Source organism: Euleptes europaea, chromosome 11, assembly GCF_029931775.1.
Source record: "Euleptes europaea isolate rEulEur1 chromosome 11, rEulEur1.hap1, whole genome shotgun sequence".
NCBI classification, from domain to species: Eukaryota; Metazoa; Chordata; class Lepidosauria; order Squamata; family Sphaerodactylidae; genus Euleptes; species Euleptes europaea.
The window spans coordinates 58652522-58672918 of NC_079322.1; the positions used below are offsets into that span (position 1 = coordinate 58652522).

At 44.2% G+C, this 20397-nt stretch overlaps 1 protein-coding gene across 1 annotated transcript in view; it reads left to right on the forward strand.

Annotated features, from left to right (window-relative positions):
• Window positions 1-20397, forward strand: part of KIAA1217 (KIAA1217 ortholog) — a 452893-nt gene that overhangs the window by 380144 nt on the left and 52352 nt on the right. Inside the window, exon 8 of the mRNA XM_056857670.1 lies at window positions 16304-17118. Within this exon, the coding sequence (XP_056713648.1) occupies window positions 16304-17118 (815 nt within the window). The remainder of the gene's footprint in view (window positions 1-16303; window positions 17119-20397) is intronic.

The following is a 20397-nucleotide window of genomic DNA, read 5'->3' on the forward strand; positions in this document are numbered from 1 at the left end:
TGTAGAACATCTGTTTCAACATTTCCAGTTGGGAGAGGTTCCCGTAGTGCCCACATCTGCTGCCCATATGAATTTCTCCACTGCTGCACTTAGATTTGACATGTAGGAAAAGCATTGTCCTCCTCTGTTTTCCCAGGGGGAGAGTGATCATCTCCACACACCCTGCCTTCTGTGCCCAACAGGAACTAAAGCTTTATTATGTGTTATTTGCAAGTCACTTATAAGTTAAAACACTTAAGTCAAATTTTGTTTGTTCCTCGTCCTGGAGAGATCGCATTCAAATTTGCACTTGTGGGTGGTTGGCTGTGAATTTCACAGCTTTTTAACTTCACCCTCACCACCCAAAACATTCACTCTCTAAACTCTGGATTTTATTTAATTCTTGTAACAAAAAATTGCCTGTATGCAAAACCAGCTTTATTCCTTGCTGATGTTATATTTGTGTTAACGGTACAAATGCTAGTTTGGAATTAAATGGGCCTGAATTGTGGGAAGGTTATAAATCTGCTACATGTTCAAAGTCCTTCCCAAATGTAAATTCTTGCTGAGAGGCTTCAGGCAAATCAATGCACCTAATGCATGAATCTGACAAGGTGGGCTCTAATCTACAAAAATGTACTCTATAATAAAATTAACAACATTCGTATGTCTCCTTTCTGCCCAGTCAAGGCCCCCAAGGCAGCTACAGTTTGTCAGTCTTTAAGATTCCTTGTTTATTTTTACCTTACAGAGTTGCCGTGAAAGATAACATGGGGTTATATCCCAGTCGGCATTCTGTTCTTTGTAGGAAGGATAGGATGCAAACACGATAAATAAAGGGTCTCTCATCTTGACTTAAACTGGTAACCTTTTGCTGAGGCGAATGTGAATGAACACATACAGATAAAGAGACAGGAGAAAGGAACAGAGGGAAAAAAATAGGTGCTTCTTTCCTCCTCTGCTGACAGGTGGGATGGATAGAGGAGATGAGAGACTCTTGGCTTTTGTCAGGACATTTCAAGACGTCATCATGTTGATTTGAAGGAAGAAAATGCCTTCTATTTTGAGACTGGCAGAGAAAAGTAAATACATCTTGATTGAACTTTTAGGCCCTACTTGAACACCTGGTGTTGATCGGTGTCTCAGGTTGTTGTCCTCAAATGGCAGCCATTGTTTACAGGAACACCAAACACCAGATGGTTGTCATTGAGGTGGTCTTGGATCCAATTCACGTGTTTAAAGAAATATAGGACTGTCCCCGAAATGGCAACCACCATGTTGAGTTCTCCCCTTCCGCTATGTATAATACAGCTTAACTTTGCATCCTGTTGTCATTACACTGTATTTTCACATCATTGGCTGCTGCTGGTTGAGGTGGGGGAACATTGATGTAATGACATCAGATGTAACTTCAGATGCGGCTGTCATTTTGGAGGTCAGCTCGATGGTCGCTGGAATATGTCTTCTTCTGTGAAGCTCTGTGTCCTACTCTCGCCCCTCAAAATAGCAAACTTGCAGTTGTTATCAGGCTGATTTATCTACAAATGAGCATGATGGGTCCACCAGAGCCCTTGTTTCTCTCAGAATTTATCTTCTTTCAGCTTGCCTACAGCCTCCTGTTTGGCCCCAAGTCATGTCAAACCTGGGAATGTAGTGAGTTTAGAATCTATTATCTTGAAGTATGTTCTCAAGTAAACAAGCTCATTTACTGCCCCTGCTCTTAAAGATGACCATGTCTCTACTTCATGGCTGGTTTGAAGCGTTTATTCTTACTCACATATGTGTGCATACATTTTATACCCCAGATTATTTGCTACATTCTTTGTTCTTGAAACGGGATGTCAAGGTGACAGGAGACCTGGGCACCGAGACACAATCTCCTTGCTTAAACAATAGTTGTTTTTCTTTAAAACTGATGTTTGAATTTGGTGTTGACACTACATTGCCGACACATTCCTCCCCTGATCCATTATCTAAACTGGCTGGCCATCCCCACGGTAGATTGTATAGTACATTTGCTGAATAGTTTGGCAGCAGTTCCTAAACTCTGCCTCACAGAACCAGAATTTGGCCTGCTCCTTGAATCATAAAGTGTTGCCTCTTCCTCCAGAAGCTTTTAGGAAGTGCTAGATGCTATTTTAGCCAGAATCCGGAAAATGTGGGCAAAATGTGCGGAAACGCGCGGGGAGCACGAGGCGACCTCTGACGGTCAGGAAAGGCATGCATGATCAAAACGAAGCCCCGAAGCAGTCGGGGATGACTGCGGGGAAAGAGCCCTGCATAAATGGTCTACACCTACAGGCAGGATCTTTTTTTAAAAAAAAATAATTTTGTCCAACATTTACTGGTTTTATGTGCTAATATTTCAAACAGCAGATTACCAGTTTTGATAACAGAAAAAATCATAGGTCCATAGGCTAGCTAGCATCTGTTTGCTAACAGTAAACATGTGGCTAGGTGCTGCCCCATAGAATGCCCCTGGGCTACTGCCACACCTGGCCTGGATTCTTTGGCATTCCCTGCAGTCGTTTTGAATGACATGGTCCATTGTTTACAAATGTGATGCTTTTATTGATTGATTAGAATATGTATATACCACCTGTCCTGTTCAAGGATGCTTACAAAATAAAGACAATACTAATAAATCATAAAAGCAACATAAGAAGTATTTTAAAACAAGCCATTCAAATAACCTAGTGCCTTAAAAACAGCATAAACTGTTATTAAATAGTCTTCGGGCTAGAAGCAGAGCAAAACCAGCTTTAAATGATGGAACCCCTCAGTTAAGAGTCTAGGTAAAAAGAAATGTTTTGGCCTGTTGCCTAAAGGACAGTAAGGTGAGCCTCAAAGGGAGGGCATTCCAAAGGCAAGGTGCCAACACTGAAAATGCCCTGTCTCTAGTCATTACCCACCTCCACACTGAAGGCAGCAGCGCAGACAACAGGACTTGTGTTGTAGATTTTAGCTGGTGGGCTGGACAGTATAAGGGGAGGTGGTCCTTCAAACCATTTAGGGCCTGAAAGGTAAGAACCAGCACTTTGACTTGTGACTGACAACAAATGGGCAGCCAGTGCAGATCTTTAAGCACTTTGGTGATATCCAACTCCCTAAAATAGTATGGCTGCTGCAGCTTTAGCCAGTTGATGTTTCTGGATAATTTTAAAAGGAAGTAGTTTTCAAAGGAAGCCCCACATACATTGCAGTAGTCTAGCCTGGTTGCAATCATAGCATGGCTCACAGTGGTCAAGTCATGCTTTTCAAGAAATCCTGGCATGTTAGCCAAAGCTGATGAAAAGTGCTGCATGCCATGAAGGAGACCTGAGCCTCCAACCATAGACAAGGATCCAGCAGGACCCTGTGAACCTGCTCATTCAGCAGTAGTACTATGCACAGAGTACAAATTGACAGAAGCATCAGAGGAAAACAGGCACCCAATCCTGCTGTCCGAGGCAGGAAAAAAGCACTTCCTCTCCCACATACATGTGGCATCTCTGTTTCTCTGGATTTAAAACTTCTCAGTTCATGGAAATATGCCGGGCTATTGGAAGCCATCTTCTCAGTGTTTCCGAAGCCCAGACAAGTTTAATATGGCAACAAGTTAAGGCTGTGAGTTTCACAGCTGATTCTAACAGCAGTATCCATGTCTGCCTCTCTCCCTAGCATGCTTCTGATGCTTTCATGCTTTGCCAAGTAAAAGTCTAGGGTAAGCTTGCCAAAATTCCCAAGACTCTGAACTGTGTGTCAGAATCTTCACATGGATGATGAAGAAGAGTTGTTTTTATACCCCGCTTTTCTCTACCTTTAAGGAGTCTCAAAGCAGCTTTCAATCACCTTCCCTTCCCCTCCCCACAACAAACACCTTGTGAGGTAGGTGGGGCTGAGAGAGTTCGGAGAGAACTGTGACTAGCCCAAGGTCACCCAGCTGGCTTCATGAGTAGGAGCGGGGAAACAAACCCGGTTCACCAGATTAGAGTCTGCCGCTCATGTGAGGAGTGGGGGATCAAACCCAGCTCTCCAGGTTAGAGTCCACCGCTCCTACATCACGCTGGCTCTCTAATGGCACAAGACATTAAAACCTCCACCATAATCACAGCTTTTCTTCCCAACAACTCTATCCTCCCCGCTCCCAGTGCAGTCCCGGTGCTCCACTTTTCTTGTTTTTAATGTTTATTGTATATATAGGGAGCTGATTTATTCTGAATTGGCCCACAGGAGAATCCAGGAGTTAAACATGCCATCTTTTGTACACAAAGAGTAAGGTGCTTTTTCACTGAGCCATAGCCGCCTCTTAAGCACTGTGATTATATTCAGCAGCAGCCCATTGAAGACCATTCAGATAGTGTACAGATATCAAACTGAAACTGAAATAAATTACTTGGCCACGCAATGAGTTTCTTTCTAAGAATTAAGCTCAGGGCCAGTTACATTGTCTAGCTCGTGTTTCCATTGCAGTCTGATGAGGAAACACACTAGGTTGGTCAGAAATGGCCGCTTTGGCAGTTGGACTCTATGGCATTAAAGTCCCTCCCCAAACCCTGCCCTCCTCAGGCTCTGCCCTAAAACCTCCTGCCGCTGGCGAAGAGGGACCTGGCAACCCTACTTAATCCAGCCCTGCACCTCTTCAGAGTTGCTTTCTTCATCTCTGGCTGGGAAAAGGTGGCATGATTATTTTTGTTAATGGCTTATCTGTTTTCCCTTTGTAATAAGCGGAGAATTTTCTCTTTTTCATTCTGGGTTTCCAGTCAACAAAAGAACGGCAGAGCGTTGTGCTGTTCAGACAATGGCTGTTTGTTTGTTTTTTAACACAGCAGATTGTAAGAATAGTTAAAAGAGAATAATTAGTACCCAACTGCAATGCTTCAAGGGGAGTAATGAAGATATTTGCAGAGGAGGGACAAAATGAGGTCAGTAATGTGAAGTGTTTGGTGTAGAATTCAATATCTGATTTATATGGACATTATTTCCTGACTGGTGGCCCATTCCTCACAAAGCCTGAGGTACTTGTAATCCTTCAGAACGGTGTCCTACCCCTTCCATTTGCTGTCTCTATGCGTGTGAGTAGGTGGGGCTGAGAGAGCTCTAAGAGGTGCTGTGACTAGCCGAAGGTCACACAGCTGGCTTCATGTGGAGGAGTGGGGAAGCAAACCCGGTTCTCCAGATTAGAGTCCACCGCTCCAAACCACCGCTCTTAACCACTACACCACCCTGGCTCTCACTTATGCTTTTCTTCAGTTCTGTTGTTTTAGACTTCTGGTAGGATCTACAACCCAAATCCTATTTCTGCCAAGTCAGGGTCTCCACAGGCTACTCCGAAAGCCCAGTGTATCTATGATACAGCAGTTTTGCTCAAGATCTGTGTTTTGTGGCCAGTGGATGGGAAACCTCTTGACAACTCTAAGTCGGGTACCTTGTGTTGCAGATGGAAGAAAAGCAGGATATAAAAGCAATAACCTAAATAAATAACCTGAACCAGAAGACTCTTAGCCACCTCTCCAGCAGCAGAAACGCCAGCGTTGTTTCTCTCATTCACCTCCCCACAAATGAGCCTGTAGAAAGTGGCAACACACAGCATTGCCTCTAATTATTTGTTGCGGGTCACGAGGAGCAGCTGCCTCGCGTTCTAGCAGAGGAGCGGCAAAAGGGTCAGCGACACACTCCCCAAATGCTGGCGAGTGCGCGGCCGTCACCATGGCAACGAGAGTTCGTCTGTCACCATCCTCAATCAGTGTGATTTTGCCCCAGCGCAGAAGAGGGGTCAGGCTATGTCAGGTCAAATCAGATCAGACCTCCATGTCGGGATATGTGGGTCAAGCTTTCATATACCAGCAGACAGATTTGAACAACAAAAAAATGGAACAGAAAGGAATACCTCATCCGATAACCACTAAGGGCTGCTACATGCATCATCCTGATCTGCAGTGATGGCGAGGAATGAACGGCAGGCTCCCACGCTCTTCGTCCATGCATTCTCCTTGTCCCCACGCAGTAGGGGACTCACTGAGTCCCCGATTTTCTGGTGTCTGTATCTGGTCAGTCACTGCCCCTATTGTTGCCTTTGTGGATGGCTTGTTAAAATGTTGTTAGACTGGTTCCCCTGCGTTGTTTTTGTCATGCTTTAGGTTGCAGCTTCCAGTCTCAGGGTTTTTAGAAGTTAAATCTCTGAATGGATAAATTGGATGTATAAATTTTGAACTACACGTGCGCTTGAACACTAAGGGCTGGATTCTCCAACTCCTTCCCTCCAAGACGTCCTCTAACAGAGAAAGATTTCCTTCACCAAGAAAGACTTTTTGCCTTCAGAGGATGACTTTCTCCATCAGAAAAAGTCATTTTCCACTGGAGGAAGTATTTCTCCCTTCAAGGCTTTAGTCATATGATCCAGCTTAGCAGAAGTCACAGGATCCAACCCTAAAGCTTTATCCAGACTAATGTTTCACAAACTGCAATAGCTCAGCTGTACATGAAAGCACTGAACAACAGCATATTGTAGGACAATTACATTTTCCGAATAGATGATTAATCAAAGAACAAGCACTCGTGTGGCTTTTAAATACATGGTGGCAATGCTGCTGCAGAGTAAAGCATGCAGAAGACTTGAGTTATAGCCTTCAGCAATTTGTAAATAGGATATGTGCACAGGCATGAGTGTGCATATGCAGGGTTGCCAGGTCCTTCTTCGATACCGGTGGGAGGTTTTGGGGGGCGGAGCCTGAGGAGGGCAGGGTTTGGGAAGGGGAGGGACTTCCGTGCCATAGAGTCCAATTCCCAAAGTGGCCATTTTCTCCAGGTGAACTGATCTCTATCAGCTGGAGATCAGTTCTAATAGCAGGAGATCTCCAGTACTACCTCGAAGTTGGCACCCCAGTGCATATGTGAAGTTGTAGGCAGTGATTCTTGGTGTGGGAAGTAGGGTAAATCTGTCCTATTTCATCACTGAAATGTTGGATGGTACATCTTCATCACACATGGGAGCCTGCATATAAATTGAGGCTTACATGAGTAAATGTCTACATGAGCAGGCCCCATTCATGCAATCTGTTCTTCCTAGGTTACCAGCTTCCAGGTAGGGCCTGTAGATCTCCTGGAAATTTGGTCTCCAAACAAAAGAGATCAATTCCCATGGAGAAAATGGCAGCTTCAGAGGATGGACATCCATCTCTGCTAAGCTCCAGCCCAACTGCACTCTCTAGACTCCATCCCCAAATCTCCAGGAATTTACCAACCTGGACTTGGCAACCCTAGTCCTGCCTGAATGGCTTCTGTGTTTCCTCTGGAATTTTCAAACCTTTGTCAATAATCACTACGGCGGTGTGAAAACAGTAAAATCTGCCTAGATGAATATACAGTGTATCTGATTAAAGCACTGCAAAGTTCAGGGAAGTTGCTAGATGTTTTGGGGGCAGTATTTAGAGGTGATGGAATAGTGGTTTTCAACCCAAATGCCAGTATTATTGAATTTTGGTGCCAGTACTTCTCTCCAGTCAAGATGGTGCTCACTACAGTCAATCAGTGTCAGGAAAGATAAACTCACTTTGCTGAAACTGAGGCGTACTTTCACAAGCTCCTGATTCTGAAAGCCCCACCCAAAATGAGTTCCGAGGCTGACATTCAGACAGATTTTTTAAAAATACAATTTACAGAATTAATCTCGTTTTGTTTTTTAAAACATATTATGACACAGTGGTTATAAATAATGCATGAGTTGATGGCTGCTGCGACTGTAATTCAATCTCACAGTTCTGATAATACATACAAACCATTCAAGCATCCCCCGCCATTTTAATTACTTTATCAGGAGCCCTCAAGCCCTGTCTATCTTGCCCTGCAATATCCGGAATTTAATTAGTTCCTATTAACTAGTTTTGAATGCACTAATACTGAAAACAAGGCCTTCTCCCTCTGTGTCGTCCACATCGACACGCATAGAGACAGCCAATGGAAGGGGTAGGACTCCATTATGAAGGATTACAAGTACCTCAGGCTTTGAGGGGAATGGGCCACCAGTCAGGAAATAATGTCCATATAAATCAGATATTGAATTCTACACCAAACACTTCACATTACTGACCTCATTTTGTCCCTCCTCTGCAAATATCTTCATTACTCCCCTTGAAGCATTGCAGTTTGGTTAACTATTCTTACAATCTGCTGTGTTAAAAAACAAACAAACAGCCATTGTCTGAACAGCACAATGCTCGGCCGTTCTTTTATTAAATGGAAACCCAGAATGAAAAAGAGAAAATTCTCCGCTTATTACAAAGGGAAAACAGATAAGCCATTAACAAAAATAATCATGCCACCTTTTCCCAGCCAGAGATGAAGAAAGCAAGTCTGAAGAGGTGCAGGGCTGGATTAAGTAGGGTTGCCAGGTCCCTCTTTGCCAGCGGCAGGAGGTTTTAGGGCAGAGCCTGAGGAGGGCAGGGTTTGAGGAGGGACTTTAATGCCATAGAGTCCAATTGCCAAAGCGGCCATTTCTGACCAACCTAGTGTGTTTCCTCATCAGACTGTAATGGAAACACGAGCTAGACAACGTAACTGGCCCTGAGCTTAATTCTTAGAAAGAAACTCATTGCGTGGCCAAGTAATTTATTTCAGTTTCAGTTTGATATCTGTGTACTATCTGAATGGTCTTCAATGGGCTGCTGCTGAATATAATCACAGTGCTTAAGAGGAGGCTATGGCTCAGTGAAAAAGCACCTTACTCTTTGTGTACAAAAGATGGCATGTTTAACTCCTGCATTCTCCTGTGGGCCAATTCAGAATAAATCAGCTCCCTATATATACAATAAACATTAAAAACAAGAAAAGTGGAGCACCTGGACTGCACTGGGAGCAGGGAGGATAGAGTTGTTGGGAAGAAAAGCTGTGATTATGGTGGAGGTTTTAATGTCTTGTGCCATTAAGAGAGCCAGCGTGATGTAGGAGTGGTGGACTCTAACCTGGATAGCTGGGTTTGATCCCCCACTCCTCACATGAGCGGCGGACTCTAATCTGGTGAACCGGGTTTGTTTCCCCGCTCCTACTCATGAAGCCAGCTGGGTGACCTTGGGCTAGTCACAGTTCTCTCCGAACTCTCTCAGCCCCACCTACCTCACAAGGTGTCTGTTGTGGGGAGGGAGAGGGAAGGTAATTGTAAGCCAGTTTGATTCTTCCTTAAGTAGCAGAGAAAGCCGGCATATAAAAACCAACTCTTCTTCTCCTTCTTCTTCTTCTTCTTCTTGATTAAATGGTGCAAAGTCACACAATGGGAGCCAACCCACAGCAAATTATACACAGTAGTACAGACCACTGTCCCTAACAATTTATCCAAGCAACTGTATGAAGCCATTTGTGATAGTACTCACCTTAGTCTTGTCTAGATTCTGATTAGCCACTTAATCACAGCATCCAGGCAATGCCCCAGGCAGAGACAACACCCTCTGGTTGCTTCGTTAATGAAATATAGAGCTGGGTGTCATCAGCATATTGATGATACCCTATCCCAAATCTTTGTACAATTTCATTTAAGAGGTTTAACATAGGTGTTAAAAAGCATGGGCGATAGGATCAGCCCCTGGGGCATTCTACACTTAACTCCCAGGGAGCCATCTCGGCATCCCCAACAGCCATTCTCTGTGCCGGATACAACAGAAATGATTGAAACTACTGAAGTGGTACATCACTCAAACTGACACCATGCTCACACTGGATCAGCAGAATCAAATGGTCTACCAAGCCAAGTACTGCTGTCAAATCCATCAAAATCAATAGAAATGTTCTCCCATCCGTTTGTCAATGGAAACTGTCAACCAGGTCCACTAATTCCCCCTCTGATCCAAAGCCAGGCCTGAATCCCGATTGAAATGGGGGCAAGGGTGGTTATGTCATCCAGGAGTACCTGGAGTTGTTCTGCCACTATCCACCCAATTGTAACTTGGACACCAGTGTATAACTATTAGGATCATAACTGGGTAAAGAAGCCTTCTTTAACAGAGGTATAATAACAGTCTTCTTCAGAATGTTAGGAAAGATGCCCTCTGTCTGAGTTCAGTTTATTATTGGAATCCCAGTTTCTTTCTGACAAGATTTTACAAGCCATAAGAGGCAGTGGTGCCCTTCAGGACCCCAAGAATCCTATCTACATCCCTCAGGATCAGTCTGAATGTACCCATTACAACGTGATTTAAATGGGGCCACCCACACCCGTTCTTAGCTGATAGCCCCATGGCGCAGTGTGGTAAGCTGCAGTACTGCAGTCCAAGCTCTGCTCACGACCCGAGTTCGATCTTGACGGAAGTTGGTTTCAGGTAGCAGGCTCAAGGTTGACTCAGCCTTCCATCCTTCCGAGGTCGGTCAAATGAGTACCCAGCTTGCTGGGGGTAAAGGGAAGATGACTGGGGAAGGCACTGGCAAACCACCCCATAAACAAAGTCTGCCTAGTAAACGTCGGGATGTGACGTCACCCCATGGGTTAGGAATGGCCAGGTGCTTGCACAGGGGACCTTTACCCTTTTTTTTTTTTTTTACCCATACCTGTTGTTTGCTGATTGCTTCATTTTTTGTGTGCTCTTCCTAGTTCTGTTTCTAGGACAGAACTGTCCTAAGACTTGGTAACTGGCTGATGGGGGAAGTAGCTTGGGAAGTTTTTCATTATTCAGAAGTAGCTCTACTTAAAAAAAAAAAGGTTGGTGACTCCTGCAGTATGCTAGAAAAGCTGGCACATTTTTCATTGCTTTACCCTGGCCCTTTTACTCCTAAGGAATCCATAAACTCCTTATTATAATGACAAGCAGCTAATTTTAAACAAACAGTGGCGAACCACTGGTATGATGAGTGAATGGAACAAACTTGTTGCCTCTGTGATGTTAAGAAAAATGTATATGCCCAGCCAGTGAAAACAGATGAATGGTGATCCTGGAACAGGCGACTAGTCCATCTGATTTAGCATTCCACGACTGGGGATGATTCCCAAGCAGGACATAGGGATGAAACCTATCCCAGAGTTAATCCCAACCATTTTCTAATTACAGAGTATCCAGACCAGGGCCCCCCAGCCTTTCTGAACCTGCAGGCACATTTGTCAAAGCTTAACTTCAGTAACCCAGTGAAGATCCTTGTGCTGCGATGGCAGCTGCTGCCAAAGCAACATTTTTAAAAATCTGCACAGCCAATCAAATCTCCAACAGCCAATCGGAAGCCTTGCTGGGCAAAAGCCCTACTTGGCCCCTCCCACTTCCTAAAAACACTTGACAGGTGCCAGAAAAGGTGTTGGTGGGCGCCATGGCACTCATGGGCACCTCGCTGGGGATCCCTAATCTAGAATCTGAAAACAGAGGTCTTGATTTTGGCCATCAGTGGTTATTAGCCAGAGATGCAGGAGACTGTTCTCATTGTATTATTAATCTCATATTTTTTAGGCCACTCATGCTTACAGTCACATCTTGTGAGAATGAGTTCCATTGGCTGATTCTGTTATGTTTTAAAAGTGTGTGTGTGTGTGTATTTGCACAGCAAGGGCTTTCCTTATAAAGGAAGAGGGTGACTCAGCTATTGTTCAAAATAAATGTGTTAACGCTTGCTTTTTTTTATTTTACTTTTTTCCCCAACCCAGCTTAATTGCTTGTGTAACATTCTGCAGATAGCAGCAGAATTGATTTATGATGGCTGCCCAAAGTTCAGCTTGGCAAAGCAGCAAAGGTAGCTAGTTAATTAGTAGACAGGCCTCTAGTTTGTGCAGGCGATGGTTTCCCACTTCCTTGGTTGCAAGCAAACCAGGCTGTTTTGTTTTTGAAAGCTGTTCTGATAAAATGGGCTGTGAGGTTTTTCTTGAGGCTTCTGGCTTCTTGCGTTTATTGAAACATAAGCAATTTGAGACCTTGGGCTTATTGTTCATGCCATGAATGTGGAGATACTGCGTAGTTTGGGAGTGGAGTTGCTGTTTTGTAATCTTTTTATCCTGCTTGCTTGTTGCTTGTTTCACTCCCGCTTGGGAAGATTCTCCAGGGCTGTGTTTTTTTCCCCAAGTTTATCTCCTTGCTATACACGTGGCTTGTTCAGTAGCAAATGTACAGGCTGGTATTTTGCACAGTTTGTGACAGGATGACATGCCAGCGGTGGGGGTGTTATTTGGTGACCGATTTCCAAGGGGAGGAGAATCTTGTCATGTGGGAAAGTGCTTGAGCCTATCGAAGCAGCACTGTTTAGAGGATTGAGGGAAGCAAGCAGAAGGACCAAAGAGCCTTCTGAAGAACGAATGAAATCTTCTCCCAAGAAGGAGGACATAAGAAAATGTATCGTTCTTCCGTGAGCCTTTAAAACTTGGAAAGCAAAAGACATGTGGTGATTGCATTAATGTAAGTGGCGTTTACTATTTCCAAACGAAAAACTTTGGCGGGAGGACTGTGTTGACTTGGCTTGCAGTTTCTCCTGCGTCTGTGTATGTTTTCAACCCATACAGGGGATTATATTATTTGTTTTAGCAACATCTAATAACTAAAGGCATTAATACACGGGTCTGAGAGACAGCAGTTTAGCATAGTTAAAAGATTTGTCCCTGAAAGGAATATTTGGGAAATATGCCTTCATGTGCATGCTGACATAGATAATAAAATTATGAATTGCTGTGTTTTGGAGGCAAGAAGGTTCTTTCTCTGTGGCTAGGGACGTTCAGATTTCCTTGACTTTCGGAATGAAATGAAAGCATTGCAGTAGGGAAATAAACTGTGAGGGGGTCTGATTTGTTTTCCTGGTGGGACATTCAGCATAGCAGAGCTACTAAATTTATGTGGATTAGAGAGTGCGCTTAAGAGACACACCTGATCCGAGCATGCATACATAAGGATTGGATTGGGCACCAAAAAAAAAAGCAATGGAATTAAAAATAAATAGTCTGATGCTCTATGTAGTATGCAACACTGTAGCTTTGGATTTCTGTGATTATAGCTGAAGACGACATTTGGGGAATAGTTAATAACAAGCGAGGGACCCACCAGGATTGGCACGGGGGGGGTTCCGTTTCCTGTCCCCCACTATTTCCTCTTTCCCTTCTCTGGCAGCTCCCATAGCTTTTCACTTTTATTTTTGCCTCCTTCAATCCCTCATACCCACCAGCCAACCTGCCTCTATTTATTTACTTATTTAAAACATTTTTTTAATGCTGTCTCTCCAGCTAATCAGGTCCACAAGGCAGCGAACATGAAAATACTAAAACATTTACACAATTAAAATACAGTTAAAATATAAAATTCCATTCGAAACACATAAACAAACCACACTAAAAGGAGGGCCACTAACCATTATTGTGGGAATGCCGGATGAAAGAAGAAATTCTTCACCTGCTGGTGAAAGACACTGACAGAGGGAGACAGATGAATCTCCTTGGGGAGGGAGTTCTAAAGTTTTGCCCTGTCTTCACCTTTTCCCTCCTTCGTTCCCCCAACAGCCAGGAAAACTCTGGCAGAGTCGCAGGCTGCCAGCCATCAGGCTCAGTTGTTTTGTGCAGTGGGGAACCTGTAACGACTTGCTGGGAGCTCCTTGCTTTCCCCTGTATCCCCTCCCCACACTATTTCCTCTTTCCCTCCTCCTGGCAGCTCCCATATCTTCACCTTTCCCTGCTTCCTTCTCTCCTTCCCACCCACCCACCAACCTTCCTTTCATCTGCCCCCACAGTCTTCAGCTGTGTTTATTATTTGTTTTCTTCATTTATATCCTGCATTTCTCTACAATGGGGGCTCAAAGTGTTTTAAAGCATCCTCTTCTCCATTTCATCTTCACAACAACCCCGTGAGATAGGTTAGGCTGAGAATGCATGACTTGCCCGAGGTCACCCAGTGAGCTTCCATGGGAGAGCGGTGATTCAAGCCTGCATCTCCAAGATCCTAGTCTGAAATTTTAACCACTCCAGCACACTGTCTTTCATGGGGTGGCTGCTGTTGAACAGTAGCAAGCAGCTGAGCCTGGGTTAGTCATGCAGTTCACATGGTAGCAAGTCGCTCAGTGGATGCTATCAGGCTTTGCACCGATGAGTCCTCCCTCAAAGGCCAAAACAGCCCTGGAAAAGGCCCTGCCCCCTCCCACTGTCTTTTTTTGACAGAAAGGAAGGCTTGATAATACTGTTGTGGTTGCCTAGCAATGGTCACTGAGTGCATCTGTTTCTTAAAGCTACAGTCTCACCCTTTATCATTTGTGGGGTTTAAGGCAGTATGGTATAGCCCAATCTTGTCAGATCTCGGAGGCTAAGCAGGATCAGTACTTAAAGGGGAGACCTCCTAGGAAACCTCCGCAGAGGAGTGCAATGGCAAACCACCTCTGCTTCTCACTTGCTTTGAAAGCTCCTTGCTGGGATTGCCAGAAATTGGCTATGACTTGACGGCAGTATATGCATGCACACGTGGTTGCAAGCTTGGGTTCATTTCAGGTTACTGTAGTGAACTGAATTCTCCCAGCAAGAAGTGGCAGCTATTGGGTTACTCCTGAGCTATATGCCTATATGATCACAATGTGATCACTCCATGCAAGATGTATTGTGATCTTGAGTGAAGCACCCCTTGGAGAAAGTTTATGTTAGGATTTTGCTATTTAAAAAGGCCTATTCGTAAGTAATGTGTTTTAGTTATACATCTGATATATTTTAAATGTAAGCTTGAGAATGTAAAGTAAAAACAGTCTCAGGGTACTAACTTTGATTTGCAAACAAATGTACTAAGCACATAGAAACGCCTTAAAAAACCAGGATTAGTGCTCTTTAATGAGTATATTGTGGTTCTTTGTACATGTTGATTTCTTTGTGGTAGTTTGGGCCCCTGACAAACCTTATTTTCTAATTATTTTTGTTGTTTCTAGTTACTTCCTGTCCCTGCCCCTCTCCAGTGCTTGAGGCTACAATCCCCCCCTTGAACCTCTAGGCATAAGAAGAGTCCTGTGGAGACTGGCGGCTCCACTTACATCCCTCTGTGTACTCTGGCATGAGAATTGTCATCCTGATGAAAATCAGCTGGTGGGTGGGGAACATAAGAACACGAGAAAGGCCCTGCTGGGTCAGACCAAGGTCCATCAAGTCCAACAGTCTGTTCACACAGTGGCCCAACCAGGTGCCTCTAGGAAGCCCACAAACAAGACGACTGCTTTGGTAGCAACGCAGACTACCTTTGATTGCTACACACTTTGTAACACCCTTGGCCAAAGTCAAAACCGTGACAAGTTGCAATCTCAATCTCATGTGAAACACTTCTTGAGTGACCTGGATTTCTTGGGGGTTTAACTTGGTATGATTTTTGCATGAGTTGGAACTGGGCTGTTTTGAATCTGATTCCAGAATTACTGAGTGAAGTGCTAAGGATTTGAGGTTTGTGTGCTGAATGTCTACAAGAATGCTCCGTTATCACTGAATCCCCCCCCTCACCCTCCACCTTCCGCAAAGAAATATGTCAGTGGTCTCAAGGTGTGATCTGAAGGTACATGATATAGCAAGTTTGGTGAACAGTTCCAGATCTGGTCGGAACCCCAATGGGAGACCGGCAGGGACCGTCATGTTCCTTCGGCTCCCTGGAAGAAAGGTATAAACATATTCTACCAATTTAATCCTTATGATATTTGCATAAGGTATGTGTGTATATTTTGGTGACTAGGTCCCCTGTTTGGGAGGGTTCAGTGGACAAAACTGATCTGACATGAATGTAGGTTTTCACAACATCTAAATTGCTGGTCATCCTCCTTTAATCAATGTATTACAATCCAAATGTGGATTTTTCTGCATCATCTGCAGTTCACGCTTGGAATCACAATGTACTTCTCTGCATTTCAATTCTGCATCAGTAAAATTGTGTGATTTGCCCCTCGCTTTCTGCACATGAAGCTGCCTTATACTGAATCAGATCACTGATCCATCAAAATCAGTATTGTCCACTCAGACTGGCAGCAGCTCTCCAGGGTCTCAGATAGAGGTCTTTCACATCATCTACTGCCTGGTCCCTTTTTATCTGGGGATGCCAACAGTTGCATCTGGGACCTTCTTCATACATTTCTCTTTGTAGAATTATCAAAATAGTTACATATTATCCATTGACTGGAGTCCTCTGATGCAAATAATATAGATGATGATAATGCATATATAATAATAAATTTCAGTATATAACATACTGTAATAAATTATAGTTACTAATGATGTCTAGGAAAGTATCTGAATTATTGGAACTCAGAGCCAATTTCTTGTCTTCTTTAAATAAGTGACAAGTCTTGTAGTTTAAATGGCTGTATTGTTTGGGGGAAAGAATACTTCTGTATCACTGGAGTTGTGACTATGCTAACCCAGAACAATGGGTCTTAACTGGGTTTCTTTATATTGCAGATGCAGAGAGACATCTTTCCAAATGCTTCTCGGCCAGGATCTGGCATGCATCCTCCACACGCGCTTCCGACCTCTCCCCCTGCTACTCCAGTAACCCATTCAATGCCCCCTTCTCCATCCAGGATCCCCTATGGCACTGCCAGGCCAGTCAGTGGTCCTGGCAATGCCACAATCCCCAGGGACCGGCTTTCGAACATGGCGGCATCCAGACCCATCTCGCCAAGCCCTAGTGCCATTTTGGAAAGGAGGGATGTGAAACCCGACGAGGACCTGAGCGGCAAAAACCTGACTCTTTTTCGGAATGAGGGACTCTACGCCGACCCATACTTGTACCACGAGGGTAGGATGAGCATTGCGGCTTCGCACACAGGGCACCCTCTTGATGTCCCCGACCATGTCATTGCTTACCACCGTAGCACCATGAGGTCATCAAGCACTTACTGTAATCCTTCTATGCAGCCCGAAATTATGGAGCAATCGCTGTACCGGCAAAAATCAAGGAAATACCCAGACAGTCACTTGCCGACTCTGGGCTCCAAAACACCTCCTGCCTCTCCTCACCGAGGAACCGACATGCGAATGATAGATATCTACGCCCATCACAACACCCAAGTGTCTCCTCACACTCTTCACCTTGACAGGTCATCGCCTAGTCGCCAGTCCCTTAAAAAAGACCCAGGAACTCCTGTGTTTGTGGAAGGAAAGCCACGAAATGCAGTGGGGTTTGCTGGCATGGCTGAGGTAGTTCCATCAACACCTGAAAAGAAAGCGTTCGGCTATGGAACAGCTGTGATACCCAAAGAGACTGAGACAAGGTAAGGAAGAGCAACATTATGTAGGGCTTTGTTTGGATGTGCATATGGTGTGATGTTGTGTGAAAACCCAAGAGAACATGCCTGGATTGGCAAAGCTGAGTACTTACAAAGTCCTTCACAATAGCGACCGTTTAGCCTGGTCCATAGGACTGGGGGAACTGAAACCTTCCCACATGGTCCTATACTTATGCTTCCTATTGGCAAATGATAAGGAATTTTTTAATGGACTTCCCCTTGGCAAGAAAGAGGTTCAGAGAGGTAGCATGGACAGAGTTGTTCCTTGAGATTATCTGGGATCTTACTCACAGTGTGTCTGATTGTACTGGTGTATGTTTCCATCCCAAAGTGTGCTTGTCTCATATAGATATGGGGTATCCCAACAATATAAACGCGCTTGGAAATTTTTACTCCATTGCCCTGTTTCTTTCTAAGTTTGATGTGCTGCTTTGACCATATTGTAGATTTCCTTATGTGTGGATCAATCATTTGTGGAGGGGCTGTTCAGAAACCTGTGTGGTGTAGTGGTTGGATAAGGATCTGGAATACCAAAGTTCAGATCCCCACACTGCCATGGGAGGGGCTGTGGCTCAGTGGCAGAGCATCTGCTTGGCATGCAGAAGGTCCCAGGTTCAATCCCCGGCATCTCCAGTTAAAGGGACTAGGCAAGTAGGTGATGTGAAAGACCCTTGCCTGAGACCCTGGAGAGCCGCTGCCAGTCTGAGTAGACAATACTGACTTTGATGGGCCAAGGGTCTGATTCAGTATAAGGCAGTTTCATGTGTTCATGTGACCTTGGGCTAGTCACACATACTCAGCCTTAACCTGCGAGGCTAAGGTGGAGGAAGAGAAGAACAATGTAAGCCGCTTTGAGTCCCCATTAGGGAGGAAGGTGGGGTATAAACAAAATATCAAACCTAGAAGATACCGTAATAAACAAATAATAAACCTTATTTGGCAATTATAGCAGATGAAAATATTACACACAAAAAAAGGAAAATAAACTTGGGCAAAGATATTTATCATGTCCTCTTACCCATGGTATTCCTTGCTATTATGCATTCAGATGACTTGATGTTAAAAGGATGACTTGATTTATTGGGTTATTTTTCTGACATGAATACATTGACACAAAAACAAGCATCATCTTCCTGGTGTTAACAACTGTTTCATACCTGTTAAGAATGATAGAAGCACCCAGGTGTTACAATTTGTATTCTTTATGGAGTCAAAGTTATTCTTTTTATCATTTGGCCTTCAAAATTTGCTGCCCTGTCAGCTATAAAATGCAGATTTGTGTGAAAATGGAACTATTTCTTATGCTAAAATGAGCATGTCGGCCTTGGTTATAAATGAATTGATGTTGTTGTCTTGGCATCGCATATCGTTACCAAGCCTATCATTTTCAAAGCAAATATATTTATCATAAATATTTATACAAATATATATATGTATTATAGATACTGCAGTCACATATAGCCTTTTCATGTATATATAAGAAAAGGCTACAGAGTAATATGGAAACCAAGAAAAAAACAACTGGGCTGTGGCTCAGTGATAGAGCATCTGCTTGGTATGCAGAAGGTCCCAGGTTCAATCCCCGGCATCTCCAGTTAAAGGGACTTGGCAAGTAGTTGATATGAAAGACCTCTATCTGAATCCCTGGGGAGCTGCTGCCGGTCTGAGTAGTCAATACTGATTTTGATGGACCAAGGGTCTGATTCAGTATAAGGCAGCTTCATGTGTTCAAACTGATACCAGAAAAAAAATGACCATTAGCAGGAGAGCATATTGCAAAATATTGACTGCTATTAGGATCCAAGACATTATGGGTTGCATCCAGAGTTGCCCTTCCACTCATGGAGGACTCTTCTTTTCATAAGGAGTCTTCCATTAATGGAGAACCTTCTTCTAGACATAGGAACAGTCCTTCCATCGATGGAAGATACTTCGGTGAGCAGAAGCACATTTTTGGATCCACCCAGTGTCCAGTATATTCACCTTTACGCCTCCATATATTCTCACAAGTATGAATCCCTTCACTACATTCAGTCATGTTACATAGTTCTGCCCTTCTAGGACCATACTACATGAGAATTGTTTTGCACATCATGTTCCAATGAAAATACAAAATGTATGTTTTTATGCACAGACAGTTGCATATACACTCATTTATACAGGATGCTGTATATTCTGTGTATCACGTACATGCTTTTCTCATGCAAACTGAAACATATACTATATGTCACACACACAGGAAAGACCTTTCTCTTTCAGATATAGCAGGGGTCCACAATGTCGTGCCCAAATGTCCTTTATTTGGTGTTTGCGAGAGAGGGAAATTAACATAAATGCACAACTGAAATATCTGAAAATTACCAGTGTGTGAGATTTGAAGAGAGGAGGCTTTCATGTTTCAGATATTTTGTTTATTGCTTCGCTCTTGTTTTCTGTTCCCTTCTGTTGGGCTTTCGGGTTCAAGGACTAGGAAAATATCTGAGACAGACAGGCAGCAGGTGAGGCAGGCAAGTGGACAGGAAGTGTGAGACACAAATAGGATAACCTGATGGTAGGGTTGCCAAGTGCCAGGTGAAGGCGAGCAAACCCTCGCCAATCCACCTGGCTGCCCGCTGACCAGCTGAGGGTCGGAGGGCAATCTATGCAGGCAGGGACAGGTCATTTCTGGTTCACATCTGGAAGTGCTGCATTGCAAAGGGCCGGTTTCCATTCAAACTCCCAGTTTGAGTGGTAAAGGTCTGTTGCGATGCGGCACTTACGGGTGTAAAACGCATCACAAGGGGCCATTTGAGTAGAAGCACGTCCGGGAGCGCGCAAACCCCCCCCCCCCACTTCCAAAAATCTCCCGCCGAAGAAGAGGAGGGACCTGGTAAGCCTACCTGGTGGTCTCCCTCAGAGACAATATACACAGCATGAGGGAGAGCAGCAGATCTGTAAACTTTGTAGTGGCACAAGATAGATCTACTGGAACCCCCTGATTCCCAGGGCACATGGAGCCCTGGGCCTAGGCTGGGTGCAGGCCGCAGAGAAGCAGAGCCTGAATTTGCATGGCTGCTGCTTTAAAACATAGGGTGAGTGACTTCATCCATACCCAATAGCCAATTCCTGAATTATATCTGTGCCATTAATAACTTTATAAAAATGGAGGAGGTAGCTTTTGGGTAATAAACCTGCCGTACGTTTCATCAAGGAGCAGTCGTGGTAACCAGTCACTTTCCCGTTGCGCTTCCACCATCTGCCCCAGACTCCTCCCAACCACAGCTG